Consider the following 24,097-nt stretch of genomic DNA (forward strand, 5'->3'; position numbering starts at 1 on the left):
ACAAGGCAGAAAAATACAATGAAAATAGTAAACAGGAGCAAAGGCTTCAGGGATGTGCTTCGTGTGCAGTTTCATATATCTGTGAGGAGGACATTTAATCTAACGATTTTGCCTTAATGTTCCTATAAATCAACACCAACCGATAATTTTAGGCCCCCTCTTCCTCCTGTACTTGACACTTTTCTCCAGGCTTCTGGGAGACTATTATACAACTTCATTCAAGTCATTACACCTTTATTGGCCCGAATGCATTCTGCACCATTTGCGGTTTATGTAGCTGAGAGCGTTTATTAGACAATCCCATCATTCAGCAGGTGACGTGCTGCTTTGCGCAGAGTTGGCAACAACATTTGTGCAAATGTTGCTTTACAAACAAATAATACTACAGCTGCTCCTGCACTGCCACTGCCACATAGACCAATAAAGTAGCACTTGCCTTACTGTGCTGCTGTTTCTCTGCAATTTACCTTCATCACAAATTTCAGATATCTTGAACACACAAATTCAACCTGAGAAAACACTCAGAAGGTTTAGCTTGTGTCAAAGCGCAGCATCACTGATAAAAATCACGACATATAATTAAAGCCTCCAGAAGAGCTACTTAATGGACCGTGTGTTGAATATGTTATCTCAAAAAGTTTTAAATATTTTTAGTTTACAGCGGCCTAAATTTTAATATCCATAATTTTTTTATTAAGTATTTTATCCGTATAGTTTTAAAAAATATTGTTTATTGTACTTATTTAATTTCTGCATCATTTCGTAAATTGCACAGTAGGTTATTTTATGTTTCTTGAATTGTTATGTTTTAACGTCACTTGTATTTATTTTAATAATTACAACTTATATGACTTATACTATAGCCTGTTTTCTGATATAAACATGTATTTTTTGCGCAGATACTATAAAAAACACATATTTAAGCAATCGGATGCATTGTGCTGCTGATGAATCTTGATTATGTATGTGACTGTATGTGTGTGTGTGTGACTGTATGTGTGTGTGTGTGTGTGTGTGTGTGTGTGTGTGTGTGTGTGTGTGTGTGTGCGGCAGTCGAGCGCTGTTAGGAGGAGTCTGTGTCGGAGGGGGGCGGTGTGTGCCGAGCCGCTCCGTGAGCTCACTGGCTGCTCTGTCTCTAATGTGTGAGAGTCCTCTTAGAGGTCTGGCCACCGCGACCGACGTTTGGTCATTAGGTGACTGAAGCTCGCAGTGTGCGGACACTCCAGCACCGCCTTCAGTCCGACCCCGGGACCGGGAGAAGTCAGACAGAGGAGACTTTACGCACAGCTCTGCTGAGAAGATGGAATGCATTGAAAGGACTCCGACTCTGTGAAAGTTTGCGTTTTTCTCGTGGAAAAGCAAATTACAGACAATTAATCGGAATGCAGTCACGCTTCACATTCGCCTTCTTTTGAGGTGCAGCAGAGGATGACACCTGCACCCCCCTTGGCGCGGACCACACTTGGCATCTTTGAATAGTAGGTCAAAGCTTCTGCGAGAGTGACTTTCTGCCTCTCATTCTGCACTCAGATCACAGTCCCGCTCGCTCTGGTCCTTGGTTATTTTCTGCAGCTGCAGAATCAGTGCATGTGTTGCGCTCCTATAGCCTATGTCTTCATCTTTGCACCGTCGCGGACTGCGGCAGGAACGCACAAGCGGGCAATCATCTCGTACCTGGACTGCGCGTAAACGCAGGTGAGCTGTACATTTCTGGTTCTGCTGTCACATTTTTCATCTCTTTGAACTAAAGAGAAGGTTTAAAGCAAGGAATAGCCAGATGTAGCTCTGTAAACAGCCTGAAGTGCATTCTGTGCTCACTGTGCTATATATTCACCATGTTGGTTCAAGCATTTGCTGATTAAGAGAGGAATCCCTTTAATAGTTTAAAATCCAGGAATCTGGAGGGAGATTAAATTAGACTGGTGGTTAACCCCTTACAGACCAGTTTATCATGTGAGCTTTTTGCCCTTAAAGGTTGAAACAAATGGTGTTAATCCACATTGACTAAATATGTTAAACGTTAAAGAAGCGTTGCACCAGCAGTTTCAATTAGCTCCCCAGAGATGTTTAGTCTTAGTGAATTTTTTTATCCCAAAATGGTTTAATTACTGCAAAAATTCGTGATGTTTACCCAACATTTCCAGGATGTTGGAGGCGCTTTTGGGATCTCCTCTGAAATTCAATGCACAGTTGAGTCCTTTTTTGGCTGCACAAGATGAGTTTAAAGAGGTTACAGTCAGCCACCGGGTCATTTGGCAGTAGATGATGTGTTTGTGGGATTAGTTGGCTTTGTTTACGTTCATTCTACTTTGCATTAGATTAAACTCTTTCCCTTTTTTTGTCTCTGCCATTCAGCACTCTCTGACATGCCTGCACTACTCACCTCTTCATGAGATCACACCTCCTGGATATTTAGAATAAAAGAAAAGGAAAAACTTCCTCCTCATCACCAGTGAGGCAGTATAATCTGTGAAGCACTGACTGACTCACCATGGGCACCGTACTATCGTTATCACCCAGCTCTCGCAAATCAGGCTACTATGACAACCGTCCCGGCTCTCTCAGCCACTACCCGAGCCTCAGCAGCCGCTCCCTCAACAGCCAAAAAGACCGCGGGCTAAAGAGGGGCCAGTCCATCTTCCTCCCAGCACTCACATGGAAGAGACTTGTGGCCTCTACAAAGAAGAAGGGCAACTCGAAGAAAGGCTCTGGTGGCCCGGTGGCCCTCGGGGATCCTCTGAATAACAACAACAACATTAACATCTACCAGAAGGATCCCGTGCTGCACCTCAACCGTGAGAATGTGAAGAAGTCGCTGTCATGTGCCAACCTGTCCAGCTACGAGGGCCCAGCTGGTCTGGGTCTGGGGCTTGGCTACGGACTGGGGATGGGTCAGGGACATGGATATGGCTACACCAAATCCCAGCAGCTTTCCTCTGTGAAAAAAGTCCCCCAGGGCACGGTGACCTCGTCTCCGAAGCGCGTCATCGTCCAGGCCTCCACCAGTGAGCTCCTCCGCTGTTTGGGGGAGTTCCTGTGCTGTCGCTGCTACCGCCTGAAGCATCTGTCTCCGGCCGATCCGGTGCTCTGGCTGCGAGCTGTGGACCGCTCGCTGCTGCTGCAGGGCTGGCAGGACCAGGCCTTCGTTACTCCGGCCAACGTGGTCTTCGTCTACATGCTGTGCCGAGACGTAGTGGATGGTGATCTAGTGGCGTCGGAGCACGAGCTGCAGGCCATCCTGCTCACCTGCCTCTACCTGTCCTACTCCTACATGGGCAATGAGATCTCATACCCTCTTAAGCCCTTCCTGGTAGAGGCGGGCAAGGAGGCCTTCTGGGACCGCTGCCTCGCCATCATCGACGCCACAAGCTCCAAGATGCTGCGCATCAATGCAGACCCGCACTTTTTCACACAAGTATTTGCTGAACTCAAGAGCGAAGGAGGCTGCGGCCCTCAGGATTATAGCCGGGTGCTTGATCGGTGAGCACCCATCCTCGCTGACCACATGCCTTTGTGTACACTCATGCACTCGTACACACACACACACACACACACATAATTGTCATGCAGATTGCTCCACCCCTTTTTCTTCTATGAAGGCCTATCTTAAAAGAATTACACAGAAGTATTGAATCATTGCATTTGTGCTTGTTGCCATTGTCCCATCCATCCACAGATAACTGGTTGAGTGGGGCTTATAGCTGTTTGTTAGTTTACTTTAACCATTTGGTCCACCTGCTCCCTCCCGTGTCTGGTCCCAGTCGTCCCAGCTACTGCTCTGTATCTGCACAGCCTCACCTTAACATTATCAATCTGTATGCACAAGGCAAGGAGATGCCATCACCTTACGCAAAGCACGTTTTTTTCCCCAATAGTGACAGAAGAGAAAATAGGGCTCAGACAACATAGTCCACATGAAAATTTCATGGATAATGCAAAGCGACATCTTGACATCCTCCGACGTCTCATGTGCCCGCGGTTCAGACTGACGGGAACAGCTGAGACGTCCATGTTTGCTCAGTAAAACAAAACGAACAGGCAGTGTGTTTTTGTGGAGCCTTTTGAGGGAACACTTGCTGTTTGTTTTTCCCTTCACTCACTCAAACCTGCCAGCGGCTCTTCCGTGTGTTAAAGTCTCATTTAACCCTGAGGAGGAAGCCGAACATGCATTTACCGTGGGCATGTTTGGTGCGAGCGCATGCATGGCTGTGTGCGCAGGCATCGTGCGCTGGACGGCAGCCAAGGTCATCAGCTGTTTACCCCATCCTTTGTTCCCTGCGTCTTGTTGACAGGGCACCCACAGCCGTGGTATTAATGAGATTAGCCGATTACTGCTGCCCCTCCCCTACGTCAACCTCTCCCCCCTTCTTGTCCTGTCGGCAGCCCTGCAGACCTTCAGTGGCTAATCCAGCCCAGGCAGGACTGGGCAGGACTATAGACACACACACACACACATTAAAATACTTTGCTGTGTGTGCTTTATTCTCCATGCTGCATGAATGTGTGGCACACGTGTGCAGCTCGGGGTCCGAGGTGGAGGCAGGAAATCTTTCCAGAGGCCATCCAGGCAGAAATGACAGACGAAAGGCGTTTGTTATTGCTGCTTCTGAATTTGTCCCACTTTCTCATCCCTCACCTGCGCATCCTCATCTGCCATCAAGAGGCTCTCAGGAACTGGGAGTTCATTTCTCTCATGTTCCTCCCTCCGCTCTACTATTCCCTTGAATGAAGCCATTGGCATTTGTGCTTCAGTGGCTTTAATCCCTGGTCCTTGTGTGTTTTACTGTGCATGTCAGTGATGGGTCACAGATGAGCTCCAAGTTCATCGTTTTTAGATTTTAAGGGCTTATCAACTGCATTTGAACCACTGTAGTCATAAGAAGATTTGGTTCTACAGTAATTTATATTTGGTGGCTTTTGGTGGAAGCCAGAGGAAAGGAGAGCAGCTGCAAGACCCAGCTGAGAACAGAGCAGCGGCAGCAGACGTTATATTTATTAAGTCAGACACAGCATGGAAGGACGAGCTGGGGTGGAAGTGGGTTGCAAAGTGACTTGCCCTATATGAGATAGCAAGTTGGCTCTGTAGAAGGGTATCGGCTGAGCAATCAGCTGATCTGAGCTTGACTTCATGGCCGCCGTGAACTAGAGCTACATCTTGTAATGCTGACAGCACAATAAAAGCTCGATTAAAGGCCAAATGTTCAAATTTTCAGAAAAACGCTAGACGTATGGATTCTTTTAGATTTTTAATCAAGGTTGATAAACTCACATATTTAAAGGGTTTGGGGGAGAAAAATGAAGAGGCTTCCCAACTTATTTTGGGCTTATGCTCCTTTAAAAATGAAATGTGTGTCTGTGACTCATCACTGATGCGTATGTTGTCTAATTGTAAAACTTGTTTTTAAAAGAAAAATGTAAGTCATTTACATAGAGAAAGCAAATGTTTGTGGAAAAAAAGATATCTTTTTGTTCTCCTCCTCTTTTAATCACCTCAAGATCCTTCAGAGTCTTTCCTGTGACCCTTATTTTGGGTTCTTGAGGGGGTTTATGATGAATTTGAACCAAGAAGCTGTTTAAAACATAAAAATCTCTTATTGTGTGAAGTGGAAATGCCTTAATCTTATTGTAGCAGGGCATCTGGAGGTTTTGGTGCTCCACCTCTCTTCTCCACGTGGCAATCACTTTGCTGTGATGCTTCGCTATATTCTCGGCCACAAGGTCGTACGATACACGAGCATCCCTGCAACAGATTTGACCTTTACACACATGCAGACGGGCTGTTGCACATGTATTCTCCTTGGGTAATCCACTTCTAATCCTGCAGCCCAATCAAACAGAGAGAGGGAACCCAGGATGAAAACATGGAGAAATAAGCAAGCAGTTCCCCTCGAGTGAAGCCTTCAAGCCCAGCTCTGACAAAGTGAAGACTGCCCCACCGCCTACTCCAGCTCATCCAAGCTTACTGGAGTCGAGCCTCCCTGCTCTCCTGAGGGGTCTCGCATGAGCTCACACCAGCCTGAGAGGAGCGACGGCGGTGAGTCACGCTCGGAGAGTCGAGAAGTGAAACATCGCTTTCTCTACAGCGTTGACCAGCAGCCATTTTGGACTTGTAGGTCAGCGCAGCTCTCTCTGCAGCCTGGTTTCGTCTCTAACAAGGACACTTGTGTCTTAACTCACCCCCTCCTGCCTCTCCCCTCCCTACACACACTCAGCTGTTGTTCCCTGCCTGTTTCATTAGATTTGACACCCCGCACCCGCCAGCCATTGTCAGGACGAGGAAGGGCAGAATGGGCCAGTTTGTTGGCACCGGCTTGGTTTGTGTTTGCGTGTGCATGCAGGTCAAAGTTAAGGGCAACATCTGCTTCCACCATGCAGCTCGTGCAGACCTGGGTGATAATTAAATCATCTCATTGACATCAGCAAGAAATGAGGAGTGGAGGAGCACATCGCGACCCTTTTCTTTTAATGAAAAAGGCCTTTTTCTTACACGTGGCCCATTCTTCACTCTCTGTAGCAGCACAGACACAGCACAGAACCACGATTATATCAGTCTGATCGTTAGAATTTGACCCTAAACAAAAAGGCAACACCTCCCCCACCCCTTTTTTCAGCACATCTGTCCAATCAGTCGGCAGCTGGACTGTATAGCTGTTCCTTAACTAACTCGCTTTTTAGCTGGAACTGTAATTCTGTTTTATCCAATCAAAACCCCCCGATATGAGTCCCAAGCGGATTCTTGCTTCTGACTGACGGCGGACACACGATGCCTGTGACATCTCCGGAGATTTAACCGTGATAAAACATGACATTTAGTGCAGTTTGGACCTCGCTCTGTAGATGGGACCTCCGTCTTGGACTTTGGCAACTGAGAGTTGCAGAATATTTCAGGTGGCTCTTTGCAGGAGGCTTTGGCCGTTTGTGAACAATGTTACAAAAGACTTAAAAGATAAGTCTGGTATTGTTCTTTATTTTTCTTACTGTCAACAAGCATCAGACTGGGTTTTTACGCTTTCAGACTTGTCTGCAAGCTGGTTCTGACTGAAGACGGGACGTGAATGTATACTTTTATTTTATGAAAAAAGAGTGGGCACTTTAGTTTATAGCAAACATCAATGACACAGGAGGAAATTAGTTGGGGAATTTACAGCTGCAGGGTTCGAGTTAGAAAAACTACAGTGCCTATGTTCATTAAATTAAGCAGCATGTGTTTGTGTTTAAGCTGCTGCGTATCAATAATTATTTGATCTGTTGACACTAAGAAATCTGGAAAGTACATCACTGCTTATCCTTTAAGCTGCCACAGCTCTGTGAGCTGTGTTATTTCAGTGCTGCTGTAGGTTGGTGTGTCATTTCAATGGCACGCCTTAGACTGATGATGTAAATATGAGGATGTGTAACAAAAAGAGCTGTTAAGAATGAAAAAATGAACAAAAACAAATAGTGTTGCTGTGTAGTAGCATGCATGCCAGCCAGGTAGTTTAGATTTTTTTCTTTCTTTTTTTTTACTTCTGCTTTTGTTGGATATGTGTGATGTTTTAAATGAATTTCTATGGTAATTTAAAACTGGATCTCATTGGTTACAGGAAACACGATGTTGTCAGTATTAAAGTCTCTCATGGCTGCAGGTGTAACGATCAACATTACCATGGTCTGCTCATGTTCAGAAACACTAGAGACATTTAACGAAACAGAAAAGCTCGTTTTTCGAAAGTCCTGAAAGATCAAAGCATGTCACGTGACTCACTCTCACACCAGGCTTCATTTGTCACTTCGCTAAGTTAGATGTGGTCATCTGGAGTCTTTTTTAAAACCCGAGCTCGCCCCTGTCTTGTTGCTTAATTTGTAAAGAACTGATCGAGTTAGAGGCTTTTCTCATCGATGCACCAGCTGGTGACACAAAGGCGTCCATTGTGCGTGCAGCAGTCGTCGCAGGCAGCTCCGGCTCGGCCTGCGTCCTCTGATGCAAAACAACACGTTAAAATTTCACCACAACTTCACTTTATTTCTGCGTCTTTTCCTGTGCCAGCAGTGGACAGATGTTAGTCCAGAGATAAATATGTGACTGTCCAGTCCATTTCCTCCTCCACCGCTGCTGCTGCTCCTGAGTTTCCATGGTTACTTTCCTCAGCCATCTTTTATAACTGTCGCACCGAGATGAAGCAGCACCTCGAGCGACTTTTGTAAAGCCACTCAAGTGTGCGTCTCTCTAAAAGTGAAAAATACTGTTGATGGGGAAAACTTGAAGAAAAACAAATGTGACTGTTTCATTTTTTTCTTTTTTTTTGTTGTTTATTTCCTTTTTCATGATGATGACGACGATGATGATGTTTACTATATTGATTATTTAATAAAGTATTGAGCTGAAATCCAAACCTGCTGCTTCCCATTTTCCACTTAAATAAACTGCCTTTGTCCTCCACACAGCGCACATGATGATATATTTCCTGCATTCAATCCAGCTAACTTAAGGCTGGCTGTAAATTTATGTGGGACACAAGATAATAACTTAATGCACATACACACAATGGCGCCGCGCTGCAGATGGCCTTTTGGCTTCCTGTCAGTGAGGGCTGGGCTCCATCTGAGCATTTCTCTGCACTCAGTTGCCACCCTTTCCTCTGTTACCACAGGTGGAAATGCTGTGATGTGAAGCTGCCTCTGCTCTCCTCCGAGTGCGATGAGAAGATTTTTATACGACATGAAAGAACAAAGTTGGTGCTGCAGAGCTGAGACGGCTTTGTTCTGCAAGCGTACACGAGTTTAAAATGAGAAACGCAGAGAGGAAAGCAGGTTTTGTGTTGCTGATTTAGTAGCTGTGGCCAGCAGAGCGTCTGCCTCGGGCTGCCTTCACACCCACACACACACACGCACGTATGCACACACACACACACACACACACACACTGATATCTCTACATCTTAGCTGCTTTTAATCATGTATCAAATTAAAATTATGATTCAGAAACTACAAAAGGTATTCCTTGTTACGTTTACATTACTTTTAAAAAAGGACACCTTCGAATTGGTGCACTGTTACTACCTAATAATAATAGTTACATAAATGAACCACATACATGAACTTTATATGTAATACTGTGAAAGCAGAATATTCTCCAATAGCTCCAACTGGCACAAAATCACAGCACTGAGGGAAAAAACAATCATAGGCATCATCCGCTCAATGTTATTGTTAAAGGTAATATTGAATCAGATACCCTAGCAGAAGCCATTAAAGGTGTTTTAAAGGCTGGCTCAGTAATAAATTGAGCTGAAGTTTTAGACTGTTTTTCTTTCTAACATTTAACTGAGCCATCGTTAGCCTGTTCTAGTCCTCAGTCACACAGGCTTAGAGTTTAGTTGCCAAACCTTTGGCAATCGCAGGTCAATAGGGAAAAATGCACATTCCCTCAATAGCTGGTGAGCGGATTGTTGTTTCTTGGTGATGGTTGCTGCACCAAAAACCCCTGTGTGATTGTTTTGGTTGCTCGAAGAATGCTTCCATCACCTGGAGTTTGCAGCGAAGACTACCAAGTGATAGTGAAACTTAAAACAGTGTGATTAAGATCAGAAACATGAAGACTCGTGTTGTTCCCTGAGGCTCACTGGACTTGGGAGCTCAGTCCTTAACATATTCTACAGATGTGTGGTGAAGGCTTCCTCTGCTCCTGCATCACTATGTGCATGGCAGAAAATAAGGCTTTGCTGACGATTGGTCCAACCACCACCACCATCAACTCCAGCAGATGCAGGAAAAGTGTCTTCTGTATCTTGAAAGACCTTACTCACCCAGCACACACACTGTTTGTTTCACTTCCCTCAGGCAGGAGGCCGTGGAGCATCAACAGCAGGACCCCCAGACTGAGGAAGACCTTCTTCCCTGAGGCTGTAAGACTGCTGACCTCGTGTGGTGCTCTGTAGTCTGCTGCTCCAAGCTAAAGATGACAGGCATGAGAAACCACTTGAGCCTTCACACTCGTCACTGCACTTTCTTTGAAACTTGTAAACTGTCACACTGTCATTTTATTATTGATAGTTAATTCGCGTGGTTATGATGCTTCTTTGGTCCCAAATAAAAGCCAAGAAGGTTAAAAATATAATAGAAATTTATGCAAAAATGAGGACTGAGTACAAATGTGGGAACATGCCATGCCCAAACATGCCATGTTCTGTGAATGCACATGTTGGAATGACAATAAAACCCCCCGAATACTTGAGAAATGCAGCTTTTAAGGCCTTTACACACTGGAAGCGTCCGTGTGATTATTTTGTGCAATAAAACATTTTTCAGACTCACCAATCCTTAATGCAACCCTCCACACTGACCAAGTAATTTCCTTGGATGAGTTTATTTAGTTATTTTTTCAAACCAATTTTTCAGATCCGAATAAATAGATCTGACCAGTCAGACCACAGCATTTGGCAACAATACACCCATAGCTCAAAACACGCACTGGTACTGAACATACAATGATATGAAAATAGTGAAATAACACTAGTTTATGTCAAACGCTCGGTGTAATGGCCTTTTCTTTGATCTCCTCACTGTGTGACTGATTAGACAAGCTGGCATCTCTCATGCAAACTACAGGCAATCTGGTAGCTACTGGAGAGGTTTCTGGCACAGCACCGTACCTTGTGACTAATTTCACCTAGCAACTGCCAGAAACCACTCCCCAACCTGTTGGTAGAACACACATTTCTCCATAGCAACGGGTGGTAACCAAGGAGTTGCAGACCAGACTCTAAGCCTTTGTGACTGAGGTCTTTCCTTTGCTATTCCTTTTACAGTGAGTCCAAATGTCTGCCATGAAAATAAAACCCTACATTTTTTTACTTTAAAGCTTTTAAATGTCCCAGAGGAGACGTTTGCTAACAGGTGGCTAAATGAGAGTGGCACCGTTATGGCTCGCTCATTAACAGATACTTTATTGTGTGTTTAATCCACGTTCTTACTTTTTACCAAAGCTAGAAATGGTTAAGTGCTTCTTAACAAACACATGGGTTTTCCTTTTAAATGCATATATTTAGCTTTTGTCATGTAACAGCTGTTCTCCATCTAACTATGACTGAGAAATGAGTTTTCGGTGAAAGCAGCTTACTTGGCGCGGCACTATGTCACCCTGTCGATGATACTAGAAAATGATTATTTAAATGCCATTTATTATCTCTTCACAATGCGAGGGTGAGAGGGCAGTCGGGGAAAACTACACAGCGGTGGTCAGTGGCCGGCACGGGGGACCCCTCATAGGGCAAAGAGGTGAGGGAGGTGAGGCCCGGGGTGCTTTAATAAGAAAAAAAGGAAGAAGACAGATGAGACGAGATGGAGAGGATTCGCTGCAGATGGCTGCCGCGGCCCGACCGAGTCCTTTCCAGCTTTCTCCTGTCCTCGGAGGACACAAATCACCAGCTCTCTGCCTCCCGGTGTCACTCTTCTATAGAGCCTCTGAGCTCCCTGTGGCTTTTCAAAGCCTCGGCTGCTGTTCACTGACTTTTATCGGTCCTCTGGGAACCAACATGCACCAAAACCCTGCTGCCATTCTTCCCATAGATGGTCTCCAAAGACATTATCTGTCCAAGCTGTGCTGCACTTTTCTGCCTCAGTCCCTGCTTTAAGTACATATTTAAAAAAGAAAACATGTTCAGGTGTTAATATGAAGAGCTAAACAGTTGCTTTCCAAACTGTATATCCAGCATATCCAGCTATTGGCAAGCAAGGGCAAGGAGCATATTACTGGGTAATTAGGTCACATTAGTGTGTGGTGGTCATAATAATAAAACCCTGTTTACAAGAACAAGCATATCCTCTGTGGCGGCTATATCAGTTATGTCTACTCTACACTAATGTTAGACACAGGGGTCATTTCCAACGCTCAATGCCGTGTTCACGTCATAGTGTAATTACCAATTTACCACTTATAAACAGCACTGGCGTCAACACTAATTAATACTGAATGGGGAGGCTGTTTGTTTAATGTTTAAACAAGCCAACCGACTCATTATTTCCTGCTAATGGTCAAATGGACAAAATAACATGAAACAGTTCTGGTGCACATGTAGGACTAGGACTAACTGGCACTAGATTGCAGTACGAGAACAGAACATCCTTTATTTCCAAGCCTTCTGCACATACCATGAACTACCGAGGGACATCTTTTGCCCTTGACTGTTAGCTTTAGAGTAGCTATCTGTATATAAGGCAGCTTGCTTTGAGTGAGCACTCAAAGTGCTTTTTACTCAAAGCCTCATTCACCCAATTACACACACATTCATATACTTTTTTGTATACCTAACTGTCTCGTCTAAGGATGCAATCACAGGCGACTTGAGGTTCATTATCTTGCCCAAGGATACGTCGACATGTCATTCCACCAACCTTTCCCTGTACCTTCTGAGCCACAGCCACCCTAACTTAATCAATGCAAGCCTATGATCCGCTCTCACTGGGAATTCCTCAATCATGGGAAATAACTGTAATCTCAAATCCCACTGGATTCCTACTGTAGAATGGAAATTCTTTTGTGTCCATTAAAATGATCAGAGTGGCTGTTCTTCTAGGTGTTGCAATAAAGTTTGAAGTCCAGACATCCATAAAAAAAATAGGATATATGAGGTTTAGAAGCAGGAATAGAAATTGGCAGTAAGTGTTCTGACTTAAATAAACAAAACAACCCCCCAGAACAGCGCTGCTATTATTTTGGATGAATGAAGATGGAAAAGGAAATAGCAGTGACATTTGGAGGTTAGCAAAGCGGAGCTAGTTGATGTAAAATCACCGTGTGGCATGCTACAGCGCTACGGTTAAGCTAATGTAAACACATTAGCAGACCTAGAATGGCTAAACTGCTTTCAGTGCAAGGTCCATGGTGCAACCAAGAGAACATCTGCAATGACCCCATCCACAAGACGAGGTTAGTCATTAATGCTACAGTCACAACAGCAGTCAGAGCCAAAATTATTGCGACTTTGTGCAACAAATTCCATCGTATTTGCACTGTTGGTGACTTCTAGAATATTTTTAATATTGTCATCTAACTATGTGTCCAAAAAGTTTGTACTTCACTTCTGTTAAATAAAACTTTTGTCCTCTGGTAAAATTCTGAGGCTAGACCTTACTTGGAGCCAGTTTGATGCAGCTTGTTGGCTTATGTCCCAGAGCGGGATGAAGCGCTTATCCAGTAAAATTCTAGTCTGCTACTTTGGATTCCACTTTTATCCAAACATGGCACCTTCGAAACCAGAGGGTGACATCATGGTTGCCATGTCCGTATTTTATATACAGTATGTGAACTGCCTTTATACTGCGTATTATCAACAAGCACACCACTTAAAGTTGCTTTGTCTGCTTTGACCACGTATTTTTCAGTTTGAGACATGTCAGGCTATGTCTCAATACAAATAGTACTAAAAATAAAGCTTTGCACTGCAGACATGACCCTGTCTGGTGATGTTCAACACGAACACCTGCTTCTTCACTATCGATGCACCATTCAAGAAAGTCAGTGTAAGAAACAAAAGCAACAGTTTAAGAAGAAGATTTTCTTCATATTGAACCTTTGCAAGCTACCCAAACAACATAAAATGTGACTCTTTTTCCCCATGTTTGGTCGCTGTGGTTTATCAAACGTTTCCTGATTAGTAAGCATTTGGGCTGATGGCGTGCTGGCTCAGAGCGAGCCAAAGTAAAAACCAATCTCCCCCCTCATGTTACTGTAATCTGCAGCATGTGACCTCCTCTGACGGAGGGATGCTGGAAAACCTGCAGGGCTCACCAAACCAGTGGCCGCTCTGCACTGAGAGGATTTAAGGGGAAAAAACACAGCAGCTCTGGGACACGTTATATTCCCACTGGTAAATCCTCTCCAACTCATTACCAAATCCTCACTGCAGGGCTGCTAAGCTCTAAAGAGAGACGGACCAGGTGCCAGTCTTTTTGTAATGGAATTGCACGGCGGTTTAAGTGATTGCATCAACAATTGCCACCCCTGATAAATTAGATTAGACGTAGAAGAATCCTGTTTGCACACTGTTGCTGTAAGAAACCGAGAAACTTCATGATAATCCAAAGCAAACATCAGATGAAACGCTGTTAGCGTCGATCTACATTCTAACCACATGGCTGATTGCAGTATTGCGTTTGTGCCGGCGAGATTGGGTTTCATTCACAGCGAGGAGAGATGTGATTGGAGCTGTCAGAAAGGAAAATGACTGCAAAAATGATGCAGAAGAAAAGCCTGGCAGCAGCAGCTGTGACTGTGATGGGGAAACAATTGGGGAAATGACTGTTGCATTTGTGCTAATGGAAAAGATGCCATTAAGCTAAACCCATCAAAAAGCAGGGGAAGCACTATGAATTTCAACTCTGCTTTTGTGAAAAAGATGTTGATTTGGTGAGGCAAAAATATCCCGGTTTGATCTGATGATTAACTGTTCATCTGTTCTGAAAACGTGTTTGCATGGATCGCAGACGCACGCGAAACACACTTAATAATCGGAGATGGAGAGGCTTCAAATGCTGCTCTAACACGTAATTGATAAATCACTGCTTTTACATGAATGATTAAAGGATTACACACAAACAAATGCAGCATATAATCTCTGTTTTCTAACATACAGCCGCCTCCAGCGAGTGATTGGTGGAGCTGTAACTGGGAGAAGAGCTGTGGTTTTCATCCACGGGAGCGACAGCAGATTAACACAGAAACTCTGGAGGCCTTCGTTTGGCGCCGAAACACAGAGCTTTCACAGTAACACGCATGAGTCTGAGGCTCACGCTGAGGCGCTGCTCGTGGCATCTTGGTAAACAAATCTCGGTCAGTTGCCTGATCTTCCCTCTGCAGCTGTAGAGACCTTGGGATTCTCTCATTTTCTGAGACTCAAAGTCAAAATTAGATTTACAATTAACTTTGTTTTGCTACTAAATGCAATTTGCTGTGAAAATAGCAGCATGAGGGCAGAGGGCAGAGGGCTGAGGTGTGCCTACGGCCGTGATTTCTGCTGCATGCTTACTTTAATTTTTCTTTGATTAATGAGATCTCAATATAACGAGACGCGAAAGAAGAAGCTGCTGACTTCGGTCACCTAGTTAATAAAACCTGAGGGTCAAAAGTTCACAAGAGGTTCAGAGAAGAAACCAAAAAGACTCACTCATCACTCATTGAAGTGCTAAACACATTAATAAATAAATAATAATGATCCAGTGAAGTAATGTAGTATAATTGTTACTTTTACTTTGGGCATTTTAAGCATATTTTGATGCTAAACTTTTCTTACGTAGGATAATGACTTTTATTTAACAACCTAAATGATTCTTTCACTACTTTTCATGTAATCTGTATTATGGCACATGAAAGTGAAAATCATGCCTTGTGTTTTGTACACTATTTGTACTGGTTTTTTTTATTTATTCCACTGAGAAATGGGCACTGAGCAAAACCACCTCGTAATAAAACTACACAAAAAGTTGCACCGTCACGAAGGTGTGTTGCTTCAGATAGCAGCGAGGCATGAAAAACAATTCAATTCCCCCAGTTTAACAAAGTCTTCAGTCAGGTAGGAACACGGCATTTTTTTGTCAGTTCCTTGAAGCATAATCTAAATTAACTTTAATTTCACTAGTCACAGGGAAGTAAAAACTGCATGTATAAAATTATCAGACAAAAACTAATTTAAATCAGTTTTATAAAGTAGGTTTTTGCCCTCTAGAAGATATGCCTCTTCCATCTTTATTGTTTCCATGCCCCATGAACTTCTCTCTCTGTTATATATGTCTGGCTTTAATGCTTTTCAAACCCCTAAACACTATGCAGCATTTTATGACACCACCAGATATTTTATCTTTACAAGGCCTGAGTTATTAGTCGCTTTATTTAGCTGTTTTATTCTTTAGAACTTCTCACATACCTGTAGCTCCCATTTCCCAGAGGAAGATTATGTGTTTTAAACTTCCTCTGGATGGTTCACACGTTAATGTCACGTTGCAGTCGTGCGAGAGTCATTACAGTTGCAAGAATAAAGGTGTGAATTGGCATCAAACCTCCTGAGACAAGATGCCAAGACAGCCTTGTAGTCCCAGCACCACTTTAAAGTGAAGAGAAAAAAAACAAGCAAGCTTTAGACTTTTTGATGTTTCACATTCACTAACTGTTTAATTTGCAGTGTTCCCTAAATACACTTTAACAGTGCATTATTTATTTTTAGCTTAGTGATAGCTGAGCAGTGTGATCTGTTAAAGTTTTTGGAAACAAGTTTGAAAGGCTCTTTCCACACATGAGGTCCAAACAGTTTGAACAGAATTAGGCTGGGATGTTTCCCACAGGTGTCCTCACTCACACGTGCCACACAGCAGGAAACGGTCCAGTTCAAACTATTAGAAATACTCCCCATCTCTTGAGCTTATTTGATGTCTGCGAGTCTGCTTGGGTCCCAGTGGCGTAAATTTCATCATCGGCTACTGGCTGTTATCTTTATATGTTGCGTACCCTGAAAGCAGTTACATTGCTTTTCTGAGCTTCTGAGACAATGATGTGGGCAACAAATCATTGTCATTTATTTTATAAAGAACTCAGAAGCTTAAATACGGATTTAAATCAGAGGAAAGACATGCTTTTTCCGACTTCCACCCAGTATTCAGAAGGTGTGAACATCCTGGTCCAGCATCATGGACGATTTTGGTGACTTTGGTGTAACTTACAGAGCTACAATATTTTCTCCTTCCACATTATGCAGATCCTACTCATGAAAAATACACACACACATCTGTACTCTCAGAGTATTATGTAGCACTGAGATTTGGGGAATCACAGCAGGGTGTGCGTCAAAGAGCAGGAGTCACGGCGAGGGCAGAACATCACCGAGTCGCACTAACAGGTCACAGTGGAGACAGATAAAAACTGGCAGCACATCAGAGAATTAAGATCTCAGACTGTGAACAGAGACACGCACATATTTACTCAGAGGGGAAAAAAAACTACAAGTGGAGCAGTAACCATATCTAAAACCTCACTAAAAGAAAGTGGAGGTTTTGTTGTGTTTGAAATGAAGCTTTTGCAATAAAACACTAAATCTAATTTTCCACATTAAAGTCTGCTTGTCCTTCTTTGGAAACCTGCTGCTAATCTCGGCTAAAGGCTACATTAGCTGCTACTAGCATAACACACCCGAATCTGCAGTTGCATTGAGAATAAGGAATAATAAAGGAATAAAAAAGTCCAAGGCTGTTTTAAATCCACTCTATAGTGGGCATGTATAAAAGAGGGACACTGTTATGTTTGTGCATCCATCCATGCAGGTATTTTCTAGCACTTAAGTAGTTTTAGCTTGTGAGGGCAGCAGTCAAAGCAGAGAAACCCAGATCTTCCTCTCCCCCCACCTCGTCTAGCTCATCTGAAGGGGATACCAAGGCATTCCCAAGCCAGCTGAGAGATATAATCCCTCCAGCATGCTCTGGGTCTTCCCCGGGGCAACTCCTGCTGGGATATGCTTGTAACATCTCTCCTAAGAGTACACCTGGGATGCATCTGTTCAAGGACCCAACACATGCGATGGTTGTGCTTACTGGTTTTCACTTTATTTATCAGTTGCACAGACAAAGACACAGTCAGTCCAGACCTCTGTCTCTCCCTTCTCCAATCGTCTCTTCCTTCACTATGAAAAGAAACGGAGACCGTCATCAGTTTAGTCGCCACCACCTGTGGCCTCACCTGCCTCCCGGCACCGCCCCCTTGAGCACACTGCACCACTCCCGACCTGCAACTAAGTCAGGGACCACACCTCCGCCACAGCATCCTAGTCAGATGCATGAACCACCTCAACTGCCTCCTAGAGATGGGCAGACTGATCTAAACATCTATATCGATACCAACACTGGTAGTGGTATTTGATCGATGCTAGCACTAGGACTGATAGGATGCTTTGTTTCTACCCTCTTAGTATGAAGCGTACTGAACTGTGTTAAACATTTTTTTCTTTGGAAAATTAAAAAACATACATCAGTTATAATCTGTGAAAAATGTGCAAACCTTTTTGTGCTGACTGTCATGTGAATTGTATTTATAGCCTGTAGCACATTTAAGCAACAGTGGCTGAGCCAAAGTGCTTTAGAGGCTGGCACAAAAACAAATTGCTAACTGATGATGATTCATTTATAAATCATGTAACACAGGCTGCCTTTACAGGTTAAAAGTATTTGTATTGGTATCAGCACCACTGGCTGATTTTCATTTGAGTCAGAAAGGTAGAATGTTAAGTTATCAACCAACATCAAATTTAATTAGCATTGGCTGCAGGTATAAACTGTGTGTTTACTGGTAGTTTAAAAATTACCAGAATGTGAAACTGAAGCAGAGACTTCTTGGGTTATTTGTTAGTACAGTAAGCCACACAACATTTTTTTTTTGGCTGATAATACATCTAAAATATCTCAAACAAAGTGGATAGGTCTGGTTCAGTCACAGACTATTCGCCTTAATTGAGTTTAAAATGATCGGTTATGTAAAAAGCCCTCCGGGACTAAACAACAACAAACCCTGTTCAGTTGTTATAAGCATGTAAATCAGCTAGAGACTGAAACCATGTTTGTAGCAGGCTGTAAACATGTTTATTCCTGCTGTAACACGGGAGTCTGTGGGGATTAACTCATATTTGGAGTTAGTCTCGAGTGGCCACCAGAGGAACTGTAGTTTATAGTCCTGGCTTTATTTTTTTTTTTACCACTTGTATTATGTAAGTATCAGTTCCTTCCACGGGACAGTGGACAGTTTGCATCAAACATTGAGACAACAAACTAAAGGACTAATAATGACAATTATGCAGCAATCTTTACCATTAAATGATCATTTTCTTTAAGCATGTCCGTAAATCTGGTTCATACCAAATGTTTTATCTGTTCTTCAGTTGTAAATATTCTGGGAAGAATTACACAAAAGAGCTCAAATTTATCTGCAGCTGCTGTTAGTTAGACCTGGAAAACACTCATAATTATTAATGTAAAAAAACATTTATTGTCACAATTATTGTTTCTACAAATCTCAAAACGTGAACAATGCAAAGGTAGCACGATTTTCAACGGCACTGTAGAAACACACAAGGTTCAACTTAATCACACGTTTCTTGTAAGTTTTCTATGATTGGTTAGCTTTAACCATGATAAACAAGCTGGGCTTCAGTTTAGTGCGGCTTCTCCTGAGACGACAAATTTACACTTTATTTAAAGTTCTGTAAAAAACTGCAATAGAAGACGTTTGTATAAAAGCAGGTTTCATGGTGAGTTTGTTCACAATAAAAGAAACATATCTGGACAACTGGATAGCACAATAAATAAACAAGGAATGTTCAGTTTCATTCCTCAGAAATCATTTAAATTACTTCTCCAGTGCTGGTTTGCGTTTATCAGTCTAACTATCAGGAAAGGGGACGAGAGAGGAAGCAGCTCCTGCGTCACGGTGTCCAGTTTTCTGTGGACGCGGCCTCATAGCTGCCACTCAGAGGACGGATAGAAGCGTCTTTACTGATTCATTATATTCAGTATATTTGTGCAGGGAAGCCTTAAAGCCACTTAAGGCTGAACATTTTAATGGGTTTTAATTACTGCGTAAAGTCGACATTCACTCTGTTCATGTGGCAAAACATGAGAGAAACATTAACATACAGAGAACTTAAGTAAACATTGAATAATGAATTTTCCCCCACTGTCTTTTTTCTTTCCCCCTTTTATTACTTCTGACATAATTATCTCAGTCTGCAGGCAGCGGTGTGTTACAACACAAAAACATGTCCATATTTATCATCATAAAAAGTGCTTTTTGTTTGTTTTTTCAATCATATCTTAAAAAAAACATCTTTATATTTCATAAAAATACAAAAAAGCATAAACAGTACGATACATATAAATGTGTTATAAATGAATATAAAAGTATTTCAGCTTTCAGTTTCCTCTGCGTGCTGAGGAAAGCAGATTCTCCCAGAAAATCTGCTCAGATTACTACTTTAAAATCCTCATATACTGAAAAATTGTTTATATGTATTAAAAGAAATTCCTGCTAAAGTCCAGCTGGGATGTCTGTGGCTGATATTTTCTCCTTAGATGTCGATGAGGTGTAGCTGTTAATGGTTTGACTGGGGGACTGTTAGTTAGCGGGGACCAGCAGGATGAAACCGTCTTTACTCTTCTTGAAATCGGCGATGGTTTGACCGGCTTTGGTTTCCACCGAGATGTTCTTGGGCTTGCCTCGCATGTGAATCTCCAGACCTGAACGGCAAACCTTCACAGGAAACTGGACTTTTTTCACCCTGGAAGACAACAACGCAAACATTTGGGTTTCAATAACTTTGCCAGAACTGATACGTGATTAGCTGATGGTTATCATGGTTACAGGGACCAGGATCATCCATTAAACTGCTGGTATATTGATCTGGTCAGTTAAATAGCTGAAGATGTTCAGACACAATTGCTCAGTGGGAAAATTACAAGCAGCTTTAAAAGATGTCCACATCCATCCATGTCCATATACGGGCTGTATAAATCACTTTTATTGTCACTTATATATTATCTTGGATATTAGACAAAAATATGAAGCTGCTTTTGATTCACTTGGAGACAGACTTTTTGTTAAGCCTTTTTTGACTGAATTCACAGATGCACAGATATAAAACTAACTTTGATCTTTATTTCATTTTTACCCAGACATTAAAATACAGGTCTACACAAGCTAAGATTCAAGAGTCCCAAACCTGCCCACTGGTGCGTGGGTTTTAGGAAGATAGCATTTATCGCTGCTAATCCAAAATCTTGGGATACCAAAGTTGCAGTCTGCTCCTCTTAGAAGTGTGTTTTGAATGTCTACTGCAACAAGACTACAACATTTCCAGAGCAAGTCACAAAGTAAAAAACAGAAAAAACCCCCAAAACTGAAGCATCACCACAAAATATTTGTTATTGATCACCTAACACCTGGCTGTTTGCTGAGTTCTCCTGATCAAAGCAGTATCCAGCCCCTCTGCTGACAGCTGGGGCATGAAAGTGTGCCTGGGCTCGCTCGGCTGCTGCACAGTCAGCTGAAGATGATCCACTGTGAAGTCGCTGCTTCCTCCTCGACCCCCGGGGATCCCGCAGCCTCAGCGTGGCTGCCTTGACCCCGCTGCTCCACCAAACACAAGCTGGCCCAGCACATGGCTGGATCTGTGCAGCATGCTTATAAAGACTAACACTGAATCCACCTACGTCATAGTCAGAGGCCCAGGGGAGTTTAAGGCTCAGACTCCTGCTTGTAAGAATGTTTCTCTTGCGAATGTATTCTCTCCTTCTCCAATCAGCAAACACTCTCACTTTCAATTCAAGTTAATGGCTTTAAAAAAAAGAGATGAAAGGCAATATTTACATAATGACTATTTGTGGATGCCTCTGAATATTGGTAATGCGACTGATGATAAAGGCTGGCTTGTAAAGATAAGCCAACTTGGCAAGCTTGAGGTTAGTTTGGCAAGACAGACGAATGTGTTGTTTCAAAGTGTTTGTGTCATCTTCTCCCCAGACTGCATGGTCGTCTTCAAAAATATGGCTGGAAATCATAAAGGATAAAGTCCCATTTTTGGGAAGATTGCATAATTATTGTTATGCAACAGTGCTGGCAATCGTTGGTGCAAATCTGAGGAGAAACACCTGAAATCTTAGGTTTTAAATATGCAGCTTATTATAGTGTTATATAAATATATAACGCTATGTACATTAGCGGAATAGAGATAGGAATAGGGAGAACTGGATTATAAGTTCACTTTTGTTTTGGAAGTGCTAGGTTTTTGTGTGTGCATTGTGTTTTAACCCTTCACCAAACTCTGGGGACCTCTCATAAAGTCGGTTAAAAGTACAATAAAAAAAATCTCCTGCATATTAAATATAATCTGAGGCTTTGCCCCCTGGCACTAGATTGCATATATTGATTGCAACGTCCTGATCCAACATTGTTTGGACAAATATTTTTACCTCCAATTAGGCTCAGGTTCATGAATACTCGAGTTTGTCTTTGACAAGCAAGCAAAATGTTTTTTTTTCTGGAAGTGGTATTTGCTGGAACTTTCAGTTTTACCTCATTTGTTTGAATTGTTTGAGTTGAGCAAAGACAAGTCTGTATTGAACATTTAAAGATGATGATTAGTATTAAATACATTTAACTTTCATTTTCATGAAACTGGTTGTCAAGTTTTTACTATAGCTAACCAACATGATTAGAATAACTTATTTGCTAGTTTAGCAAATGAATTGATTTGCTAAACTAGCAAATAAGCTAGTTCAGCTAGCAAATAAGCTAGTTCAGCAAATGAATTTTCTAATTCATTTGGTATAAACTAATCATGAAGTTTTTGTTTAGCCTAGCTGATGGTATTCAGGTTTCTCATGTGATGTCAGAGGCGCATTGCGTGCATGTGTGTACTCCCTAACGGGTTGGTGAGTGGTTGCTGGTTGTCACTAGGCCAAATAATAAGAGTGCTTCACCAAAAACCTCCTTTTCCTTGTACTTTAATGTCTAGCAGATTGTCAAGGTTCTTCATGGTTTGCATGGAAGACAGCGGGTTGTCTGCAAACACTTGCTAACTTCTAGTTGAACTAGAAAAAAAATTGCAATGGAGAACATATGTCTTAGTGCTGTAGCCAAAATGTTAAAAAGGTGAAACTTTTGCTTTGAAGGTAAAAGGGCTTAATTTCCTGTTTTAGCTGCTTATATTATAACATTTATAAGAGAAAATGAAGCGCAGTCACTCTTTTATAACTATACAAAACTCATTAAACACATTAAGCTATCAGAGGTGTGACATTTTACTTTGAAAGACAGCTTTTTCCAGCACACAAAAATGAAACAGAAATGTCTATTTGCTAAGACAGTTCTGTCACTACCTCGTCACTGATGTGAGCCTGACAGTTACAACTAGGTCATGTGGATTCAAGGCCTATTCTGATTTAATTAAGTTGATTAGCTGTGCAGGCTAATGTAATAAAATAGTGACTGCCTTCCATTTATGTTTCTATTTAAAAACCATAACAGACAATTACAGAGAAATGCAGCCGCATTCTGAATAAAACAAAAAGATTATCCGGTGGAAAACCTCATATTTGGATCAGGTAATCAAATTGCTTAAAAATATGTTTCAAGTCAATCAGTGGGGACATATTTCTTGAATTTTCTGACGGAAACTGAGATCTCTATTTTTAAAGTTGCAGATGCATTATTTGCTGTGCTCTTTCTAAAAGAGTTTGACCTCAGTCACTGCAATTTTCCAGAGCTGTGATGCTATTCATCATGAATCACCCCAACAGGTGTGGCCCTGCTGTTTTTTTCTCAGCCAAGCCAACCCTGCCTGGCTGAACCCCCAAACCAGCTGTCCAGCCCTGCTGGACTATGATAAACCTGACACAAAAACCCACTGACCTCCAGAGAGCTTTTTTAATTTGTGCACAATGCTGACCTCATCGTAGCACTACCAGAAGTGAAACCCAACTCCGGCAGCGCACATTGAGAAAAGCCTCTGGCTGCCCCTGAGGACAGTGGATGACAGGCTGCAGAGGCCTGTGAATTTTTCTGCTGCAGCAAGAGAATTTTGTTTTAAGGCTGAGATTGTCCACAATAACCAGACTGTCCTCCACCAATAGAAATCGGCCCAGATGTTGCTTGTGCAAACATTTAATGTTCACAAGCACTAGATGGGGAACCACCTTTAACTAGGGGGTCATTGGAGGACCTCACTTTGCAAATTCATTAAAAAAAAAAAAAAAAAAAAAAAAGAACAGATTAGCCATCTTTAAGTCTACATAACATGTTTTAGATAACGTACATAGCAGGAAAGACATTCTCTCAAGGTGCACAAGAGGATTAAAGAAGTAACTGCGGACTGGGACAGATAGAAGTCACTGACCGAGTGCACGATTTCTCAACACATTTCCATTTTTTTCCAACTTAAATTATGCTTTAAAGCTGCACAAAGCATGTTGTTACATTACAGCCAAACCTCCCAGGAAGCAGTTTGGGGTGGATGGATCGGTGTACAACCAAACCGTCAATGTCTGACACTGTGGTGTCCAGCCTGTGGCCTTTAACCAACAATTACCACGA

General features: G+C 42.4%; 2 protein-coding genes across 4 annotated transcripts in view; one reads left to right on the forward strand and one right to left on the reverse strand.

Annotated features, from left to right (window-relative positions):
• The first annotated feature begins 1,082 nt into the window (after nucleotides 1-1,082).
• LOC146363275 (cyclin-dependent kinase 5 activator 1) lies at nucleotides 1,083-10,241 on the forward strand. 2 transcript variants are annotated; one of them, XM_084919509.1, is made up of 3 exons: nucleotides 1,083-1,695; nucleotides 2,356-3,480; nucleotides 9,820-10,241. In XM_084919509.1, exons 2-3 carry the CDS (start codon nucleotides 2,492-2,494, stop codon nucleotides 9,878-9,880), a joined length of 1,050 nt encoding a protein of 349 aa, XP_084775635.1. In that variant the 5' UTR covers nucleotides 1,083-1,695; nucleotides 2,356-2,491; the 3' UTR covers nucleotides 9,881-10,241. The 2 variants fall into 2 exon arrangements, with proteins under 2 accessions (XP_084775635.1, XP_084775636.1); XM_084919510.1 differs by lacking the exon at nucleotides 9,820-10,241 and having other exon boundaries at nucleotides 1,085-1,695; nucleotides 2,356-8,372.
• A 7,853-nt stretch (nucleotides 10,242-18,094) lies between these two features.
• Nucleotides 18,095-24,097, reverse strand: part of myo1g (myosin IG) — a 71,950-nt gene continuing 65,947 nt past the window's right edge. For both annotated transcript variants that reach the window (XM_084918710.1, XM_084918709.1), the window contains one exon: nucleotides 18,095-20,285. In XM_084918710.1, the coding sequence (XP_084774836.1) occupies nucleotides 20,123-20,285 (163 nt within the window). In that variant the 3' untranslated portion in view covers nucleotides 18,095-20,122. The remainder of the gene's footprint in view (nucleotides 20,286-24,097) is intronic.

The sequence above is a fragment of the Perissodus microlepis genome, chromosome 22 (assembly GCF_051167445.1).
Source record: "Perissodus microlepis isolate ML-2025 ecotype Zambia chromosome 22, ASM5116744v1, whole genome shotgun sequence".
Classification (NCBI taxonomy): domain Eukaryota; kingdom Metazoa; phylum Chordata; class Actinopteri; order Cichliformes; family Cichlidae; genus Perissodus; species Perissodus microlepis.